The sequence below is a fragment of the Gymnodraco acuticeps genome, unplaced genomic scaffold, assembly GCF_902827175.1.
Source record: "Gymnodraco acuticeps unplaced genomic scaffold, fGymAcu1.1, whole genome shotgun sequence".
Taxonomy (NCBI): Eukaryota; Metazoa; Chordata; class Actinopteri; order Perciformes; family Bathydraconidae; genus Gymnodraco; species Gymnodraco acuticeps.
Window position 1 is genome coordinate 27,043 of NW_022990745.1, and position 9,798 is coordinate 36,840.

General features: G+C 42.8%; 1 protein-coding gene across 1 annotated transcript; it reads left to right on the plus strand.

The window, feature by feature from the left end:
* Positions 1 to 6,899: 6,899 nt before the first annotated feature.
* LOC117556669 (vegetative cell wall protein gp1-like) lies at positions 6,900 to 7,968 on the plus strand. The gene is made up of 3 exons (XM_034232138.1): positions 6,900 to 6,973; positions 7,102 to 7,684; positions 7,891 to 7,968. Exons 1-3 carry the CDS (start codon positions 6,900 to 6,902, stop codon positions 7,966 to 7,968), a joined length of 735 nt encoding a protein of 244 aa, XP_034088029.1.
* Positions 7,969 to 9,798: the final 1,830 nt, after the last annotated feature.

The window sequence follows — 9,798 nt, forward strand, 5'->3', positions numbered from 1 at the left end:
ACACACTTAGGTAGGAGCACACTCCATTTACTGATATCAAAATCCTTCGGGATCGCTTAAACAGATTAAAAAAGAGTTGTCTGAATTGAAACAGCAGTTAATTGAACCTTGGTTCTTCGGGAAGTTAGTAGAGGTGAGATCTTGCTGACGTTGGTGGATCTGAGCCACGCAGCAAACTTACATAGACTCAATAATCTTCGGAAAGGTCAATTAGGAGGTCAGAATAATTTGCCGGAATAAATTAACAGGACCTCTCAATACTCTAAACAATTCTTATCGGACCTCTCTGGGAAGCTTTCTGGCCGACCCCCTTTGTGGACGATGTAGGGATTCGGGTCATAGAGGAACCTTTATTTCTACCCCCATTCTGATCGGGTTCGGGTCATAAAGAAACCTTTATTTCTACCCCCATTCTGGTCGGATTCGGGTCATAGAGAGACCTTTATTTCCACCCCCATTCTGATCAGATTCGGGTCATAAAGAAACCTTTATTTCTACCCCCATTCTGACCGGATTCGGGTCATAGAGAAACCTTTATTTCTACCCCCATTCTGATCGGATTCGGGTCATAAAGAGACCTTTATTTCTACCCCCATTCTGACCAGGTTCGGGTCATAAAGAACCTTTATTTCTACCCCCATTCTGATCGAATTCGGGTCATGAAGAAACCTTTATTTCTACCCCCATTCTTATCGGACCTCTCTGGGAAGACGAAAGGAAACGGGCCATAAACAGAGACCGCCATTGCGGCAAGGGGAGGTGTCCGCCGTAGTTACAGCTAGCCTCCTTGTGTCTGTCCTTCAAACTTAATTACCCTGTCTACTTCACCTTTACACACTTATGATTCAGTCATGATGCTAAGCTAGAGCATGAGCCGACAATGCCTCTTGTGCGCGTGCCTCTCTAGCCGGAGCCTGGAGAAACGGGGGACTTGCTTCGAACCTTAGTATGATTGACTGAGTCGCTTGTTTTCTTTCCCACCACTATTTAATTTGATGGTTTTGGTCATTTTTGATTGGTTATTGGTGATCTGCAGTTCTTATTAGAACATTCCTGAACCACTAGTTGACGTTATTCAAAGCTAGTAGGCAAAACTCCCATACGGATACACCTAGCTGACGTATTGTGGGATGGGAATGATTACTAACAGAATAATAACACAAAAATCCACTAATTTCCCTGTTCAAATCTAATTTTAATTTTCTCAGCAATATATTTAGCATCTTATCTTTAATCTTACCCTAAACATAACCTTTTAGATGTTATACCTAACCCTAAATTAGTTTACATCAATCAGTACATCATCTTATACCTAACTACTCTGACGACTGGTCTAATTTAATATAAATCTTTATAAAAAGCGTACTCCTTCTATCTTCAAACAGAATTCCAACGGTTTAATGTGGCTATTTTGACCGCTCAAAACACACACAGCGTTTTCCTCCTGTCTTATGACAGACTTCTTTGGAGGGTAGATTAATATTCCTCCATTTTCTCAGCAATAAATGTAGCATATTATCTTTAATCTTACTCTAAACATAACCTTTTAGATATTATGCCTAACCCTAAGTTAGTTTCCATCAATCAGTACATCATCTTATAACCAACTACTCTGACCGCTGGTCTTATCTAATACAAATTTCCATATAAAGCGTATTCCTTCTGTCTTCAGACAGAGGTCTAACCGTTTATTGTGGCTAGTATGACCACTCAAAACACACACAGCGTATTCCTCCTCTCTTAGGAGGTGAGGACAATGTTCCTCTATTTTTCAGCAATAAATGTAGCACCTTACCTTTAATCCTACCCCTAAACTCAACCACTTAGACTTAATGCCTAAACTTAAGTTAGTATCCATCAAACAGTGCACCATCTTATCCTTTATTTGACCTCTAAACGTAACCGCTCTGGCTGCTTATCTAAATCTAATATAAATCTCCATAAAAAGCGTACTCCTTTTGTGTTTATACAGATTACTTACCGTTTATTGTGGCTAATTTGACCGCTCATTACAAACAGCGCATTCCTTCTGTATTTATACAGACTTCCAACTGTTCATTATGGCTATTTTGACCATTCACTACAAAAAGCGTACTCCTTCTGTCTTCAGACAGAGGTCTAACCGTTTATTGTGGCTAGTATGACCACTCAAAACACACAGCGTATTCCTCCTCTCTTATAGCAGATCACTAAGGAGGTGAGTAGAATGTTACTCTATTTTTCAGCAATAAATGTAGCACCTTACCTTTAATCCTACCCCTAAACTTAACCACTTAGACTTAATGCCTAAACTTGAGTTAGTATCCATCAAACAGTGCACCATCTTATCCTTTATTTGACCTCTAAACGTAACCGCTCTGGCTGCTTATCTAAATCTAATATAAATCTCCATAAAAAACGTACTCCTTTTGTATTTATACAGATTACTTACCGTTTATTGTGGCTAATTTGACCACTCATTACAAACAGCGCATTCCTTCTGTATTTATACAGACTTCTAACTGTTCATTATGGCTATTTTGACCATTCACTACAAAAAGCGTACTCCTTCTGTTTTTATACAGACTACTCAGCAGGGGAGAATAATAATCCTCCATTTCTCAGCAATAAATGTAGCACCTTATCTTTAATCTTACTCCTAAGCTTAACCACTCAGACTTGATGACTGAACTTAAGTTAATATCAATCAATTGGTGGACCATCTCATCTTTAATTTTATCTCTAAACCTAACCATTCTGCCTACTTACCTAATCCTAATATACATCTCCATAAAAAACTATCTGACTTTCAATTCAAACAATTAAAATCCACTTATGGTACACTTGTCTCTAAAATCTCTAAATTCAACTTTTATTTAGAAATATATTTTGGTTCAATTTTGTATTTCCCCTAAAATACATCTCCATAAAGAGTTATCTGCCTCTTAATTAAAACCACTGTAATTAACCAATGGTACACTCTTAACTAAATATCAAATAATAGACAATCTTCAGTCTAACTACAGACTATGTTATTCCTTAAAAAAAACAATTTACCCTTAAATCTGACCATTAACCTTGATCACTCTAGCTCTTTGCCTAAATCCAAATCACATTCTCTCCCCACTTTTTCATCCTGACCTTTCTTTCAACCTCTTTCTGGCCGACCCCCTTTGAGGACGATGTAGGGATTCGGGTCATAGAGGAACCTTTATTTCTACCCCCATTCTGATCGGGTTCGGGTCATAAAGAAACCTTTATTTCTACCCCCATTCTGGTCGGATTCGGGTCATAGAGAGACCTTTATTTCCACCCCCATTCTGATCGGATTCGGGTCATAAAGAAACCTTTATTTCTACCCCCATTCTGACCGGATTCGGGTCATAAAGAAACCTTTATTTCTACCCCCATTCTGATCGGATTCGGGTCATAAAGAGACCTTTATTTCTACCCCCATTCTGACCAGGTTCGGGTCATAAAGAACCTTTATTTCTACCCCCATTCTGATCGAATTCGGGTCATGAAGAAACCTTTATTTCTACCCCCATTCTTATCGGACCTCTCTGGGAAGACGAAAGGAAACGGGCCATAAACAGAGACCGCCATTGCGGCAAGAGGAGGTGTCCGCCGTAGTTACAGCTAGCCTCCTTGTCTCTGTCATTCAAACTTAATTACCCTGTCTACTTCACCTTTACACACTTATGATTCAGTCATGATGCTAAGCTAGAGCATGAGCCGACAATGCCTCTTGTGCGCGTGCCTGTCTAGCCGGAGCCTGGAGAAACGGGGGACTTGCTTCGAACCTTAGTATGATTGACTGAGTCGCTTGTTTTCTTTCCCACCACTATTTAATTTGATGGTTTTGGTCATTTTTGATTGGTTATTGGTGATCTGCAGTTCTTATTAGAACATTCCTGAACCACTAGTTGACGTTATTCAAAGCTAGTAGGCAAAACTCCCATACGGATACACCTAGCTGACGTATTGTGGGATGGGAATGATTACTGACAGAATAATAACACAAAAATCCACTAATTTCCCTGTTCAAATCTAATTTTAATTTTCTCAGCAATATATTTAGCATCTTATCTTTAATCTTACCCTAAACATAACCTTTTAGATGTTATACCTAACCCTAAATTAGTTTACATCAATCAGTACATCATCTTATACCTAACTACTCTGACGACTGGTCTAATTTAATATAAATCTTTATAAAAAGCGTACTCCTTCTATCTTCAAACAGAATTCCAACGGTTTAATGTGGCTATTTTGACCGCTCAAAACACACACAGCGTTTTCCTCCAGTCTTATGACAGACTTCTTTGGAGGGTAGATTAATATTCCTCCATTTTCTCAGCAATAAATGTAGCATCTTATCTTTAATCTTACCCTAAACATAACCTTTTAGATGTTATGCCTAACCCTAAGTTAGTTTCCATCAAATCCTAAAAACCACATTCTCTGGGCTATCTGACATTTAATTATAACCACTAAAATTAACTAATGGTACATTCTTAACTACATATCTATAAATAGACCATCTTCTTTTTAATTGCAGACTATTTTGTTCCCTAAGAAGACCAGCTTGCCTTTAATCTGACCATTAACCTGGATCACTTTGGCTCTTTGCCTAAATCTAAACCACATTATCCCCCCACTTTTTCACTCTGACCTTTCTTTCTGACCCCTTTTCCGGATCGAACCTTTCGGGGCGGCGAATGGAAATTGGCCATAAACAGATACAGCCATTGCGGCAAGGGGAGGTGTCCGCCGTAACCACAGCTAGCCTCCTTGTCTCTGTCTTTCAAGCTTAAATTACCCTGTCTACTTCACCTTTACACACTTATGATTCAGTCATGATGCTAAGCTAGGGTAAGAGCCGACACGTCCTCTAGTGCGCGTGCCTTTCCTTGGATCTCTGTATAACCATGAAGTCGTCGGGCGACATGGGGAGATCTGGTGGCTATTACACAAACCTAACCCTAAAGAAACCTTTATTTCTACCCCCATTCTGACCGGATTCGGGTCATAAAGAAACCTTTATTTCTACCCCCATTCTGATCGGATTCGGGTCATAAAGAGACCTTTATTTCTACCCCCATTCTGACCAGGTTCGGGTCATAAAGAACCTTTATTTCTACCCCCATTCTGATCGAATTCGGGTCATGAAGAAACCTTTATTTCTACCCCCATTCTTATCGGACCTCTCTGGGAAGACGAAAGGAAACGGGCCATAAACAGAGACCGCCATTGCGGCAAGGGGAGGTGACCGCCGTAGTTACAGCTAGCCTCCTTGTCTCTGTCCTTCAAACTTAATTACCCTGTTTACTTCACCTTTACACACTTATGATTCAGTCATGATGCTAAGCTAGAGCATGAGCCGACAATGCCTCTTGTGCGCGTGCCTCTCTAGCCGGAGCCTGGAGAAACGGGGGACTTGCTTCGAACCTTAGTATGATTGACTGAGTCGCTTGTTTTCTTTCCCACCACTATTTAATTTGATGGTTTTGGTCATTTTTGATTGGTTATTGGTGATCTGCAGTTCTTATTAGAATATTCCTGAACCACTAGTTGACGTTATTCAAAGCTAGTAGGCAAAACTCCCATACGGATACACCTAGCTGACGTATTGTGGGATGGGAATGATTACTGACAGAATAATAACACAAAAATCCACTAATTTCCCTGTTCTAATTTTAATTTTCTCAGCAATATATTTAGCATCTTATCTTTAATCTTACCCTAAACATAACCTTTTAGATGTTATGCCTAACCCTAAATTAGTTTACATCAATCAGTACATCATCTTATACCTAACTACTCTGACGACTGGTCTAATTTAATATAAATCTTTATAAAAAGCGTACTCCTTCTATCTTCAAACAGAATTCTAACGGTTTAATGTGGTTATTTTGACTGCTCAAAACACACACAGCGTTTTCCTCCTGTCTTATGACAGACTTCTTTGGAGGGTAGATTAATATTCCTCCATTTTCTCAGCAATAAATGTAGCATCTTATCTGCATTCTACATTATTTTCGGTCACTCCCCTCTGTCGCCACTAGATGGAGACAGATTAACTATAGATGGAGGGCCTGTGACGGCATTTAATCCATGAAATCATTTATCATGGACAAATATCTCTCTAATTAATCTTATCTTTAGCTCACTTTCATTCTAAAATTACACATGGTTTTTATTAAATCGGTCCAGTCTTTTTACACAACTTGAATATATCTAATACAATATATGTAGGGCCTAATCTTTAATCTTACCTCTAAACTTAACCACTCAGACTTTATGCCTAAACTTAAGTTAATACTTTTCAATTGATAGACCATCTTATCCTTAATTTAACCTCTAAACCTAACCACTTTGTCTTATTGCCTAATCCTAAGATACTTCTCCATAAAAAGCTATTTGACGTTCTGACTCTTAATTATAACCACTAAAATTAACTAATGGTACACTCTTAACTAAATATCAAACAATAAGACCATCTTCAGTCTAATTGCGGACTTTTTTGTCCCCAAAGAACACCAACTTACCCTTAAATCTGACCTTAAAATTTAACCACCTTGGTTCCTTGCCTAACCCCAAACCACATTCTCTCCTAAATTCTTCATTCTGCTCTTATTCCGACTCCTTTCCGGATCGAGCTCCTTTGAGGATGACGAAAGGATACGGGCCATAAAGAAACTTTTCTTTCCGCTCCCTTTCTAGTCGAGCCTCCCTGGGGATGACGAATGGAAACGAGCTAAAAACAGATACGGCCAAAGCGGCAAGGGGTGGCATCCGTGGTACAATACCGCTACCCTCCCCTGTGTCTCTGTCTTTCAAACTTTAATTACTCTGTCTACTTTACCTTTACACACCTATGATTCAGTCATGATGCTAAGCTAGAGCTTGCGCCGACAATGCCTCTAGTGCGCGTGCCTCTCCTTGGATCTCTGTATAACCATGAAGTCGCCGGGCGACATGGGGAGATCCGGTGGTCATTACTCAAACCTAACCCTAACCCCTAACCCTAACCCTAACCCTAACCCTAACCCCCTAACCCTAACCCTAACCCTAACCCTAACCCCCTCTCACCTCCCCATCCCTTCTCCGTATCCTAAGACCCCCCCACCCCACCCAGGGTATTTACCCCAACCTCATCCCCTACCCTGACCCCAAGACATTCTGCCCTCCTCAGGGCTCCTACTCTAACCTTGTCCTCAACCCCAAACCCCTCCAGGCCTCTCGGCAGCCATTGAGAGACCCTCCCCTTACCCCTTATCCTAAGCCTAAGGGACCCAGGTCTCCCAGCCCTAAACCTAAGGACCCCTCCCTTATTACTCCCACCCAGGAGTCTCCTCCCCTCCCCTTTCCACCCCTTCCCTCCCCTTCCCTCCCATCCCCTCCTCAGCCCACTAGAAAGATACACCTCTTTCCTAAAAATCCTCTTCCTGACCCCCCCTCTCACTCCCTGATCACTCCCATCCAGGAGCATCCACCCCTTCCCTCTCCTCCCTTCCCATCCCCTCCTCAGCCCACTAGCAAGATACACCTCCTGTCCAAAAAGTTCCTTCCTAACCACCCCTCTCCTCTGTGTCTCCCCCCTACAGGCGATGCTGGTCTCCGGTCGGACTCGGCCGGTCAACGGGTCCCTTCAGACCACACCCAAAATCAGGGAGGGTTCGTGATGAAAGGGACTAAGAGGGTCACATGTACCCATCCAATAACCCACTCTGATCCCTCCCGTGGTCCGTCTCCTGGGCTCCCGTTGCCCGGCCAGCCATCTCCGGAGCTCAGCTCGCCGCAAAAACATGTTTACTGTCTAAATGACAATCCCCCAGGATCCCCTCAGCCTAACACTCACAAGCACACAAGCTATCCCCTGGTTCCCCCTTTGCTTCCCCCTACCAGGACCAGCTCATCCCTGGAGCCTGGTTCTGGCTCCAGCAATGCATCATATTGGGAACCAGAGTCCTTGATTTCAGCTGACTTTTTGGAAAATCAGACCCCCATGATCCCCTCTCAACATTCACATTTTCCAGAATTGGTCCAAACACCTTAAAACCTCATATTTGAACCTATGTCGAATAACACTTGCATACACCCATCCACAGATCCTCAGGCCCGTGCACCCACTCTCAACCGAGAATCCAAAACCCTATCCCTAACCAAAACCTAACCCTAACCCTAACCCTTTCTTTCAACCCCTTTCTGGTCGACCCCCTTTGAGGACGACGAAAGGATTCGGGTCATAAAGAAACCTTTCTTTCCGCCCCCTTTCTGATCGGGCATCTCTGGGAAGATGAAAGGAAACGGGCCATAAACAGAGACCGCCATTGCGGCAAGGGGAGGTGTCCGCCGTGTCACAGCTAGCCTCCTTGTCTCTGTCCTTCAAACTTAAATTACCCTGTCTACTTCACCTTTACACACTTATGATTCAGTCATGATGCTAAGCTAGAGCTTGAGCCGACAATGCCTCTAGTGCGTGTGCCTTTCCTTGGATCTCTGTATAACCATGAAGTCGTCGGGCGACATGGGGAGATCTGGTGGCCATTAAACAAACAACCTAACCCTAACCCTAACCCCTAACCCTAACATACCTTAGGGATATACGCGTTGCCCGTAGCGACATTAACTACCAGTCGCGGTAAGCCAAATGTACATAATGGATAAAATGTACCCGGGAATAGTGCCTCATAATGCAGGTAGACTCCCCTGATAACTACCCTTGCATTCCTCCACAGGCTAAATAAGTATAAGTGAACTTTTGGAAGAACCAGAGAAAGAGGTTAAAATGGATAAAATGTATCCCAAAATAGTGCATCATAATGCAGGTAGACTCCCCTGATAACTACCCTTGCATTCCTCCACAGGCTAAATAAGTATAAGTGAACTTTTGGAAGAACCAGAGAAAGGGGTTAAAATGGATAAAATGTATCCCAAAATAGTGCATCATAATGCAGGTAGACTCCCCTGGCAACTCCCCTTGCATTCCTCCAGAGGCTAAATAAGTTAAAGTTCACTTTTGGAAGAACCAGAGAAAGGGGTTAAAATGGATAAAATGTATCCCAAAATAGTGCCTCATAATAAGATTTGACATGGGCAAACAGGCTATTTCAGACTTCCATGACATACACCGGGAAAACCACCTCACTTTGGCCGCTCACAGAGACCCAAAACACGGACTACAGACCTCCAGCATATCTACCTGACATGCGTACTTCCATAACCTCGCGCACCTTGGGACCCCGGGCCCCCAAACTTAAGCACTCCCCCACGGACTAAACCCAGATGATTACACCCTCAAGAAACTCGTGCCCCTGGTAACCTATAAGGGGGTCTATTTTGCGGTGCTTTACAGTCCGCCCATCGGACACCATAGTCGGACTTATTCACAGCAGCAGCACCCACCCTCCTATGGAGGATATTCTCATGGCCCTGGTAACCTATCAGGGGGTGTATTTTGCGGTGCTTTACAGTCCGCCCATCGGACACCATAGTCGGACTTATTCACAGCAGCAGCACCCACCCTCCTATGGAGGATATTCTCATGGCCCTGGTAACCTATCAGGGGGTGTATTTTGCGGTGCTTTACAGTCCGCCCATCGGACTCCATAGTCGGCCTTATTCACAGCAGCACCACCTGCCCTGCTGGAGGTTCACACTTTAACTTATTTTACCCTCCGCTGCCTTACACATCCTCCCACATTTGAGCACTCCTCACGTGGACTAAACCCCTTCATGCACACCACCAGAACCTCGTGCCCCTGGGGATCTTAATGGGGAATCACACATATTGGGTTATAAAAAAGAGGACAA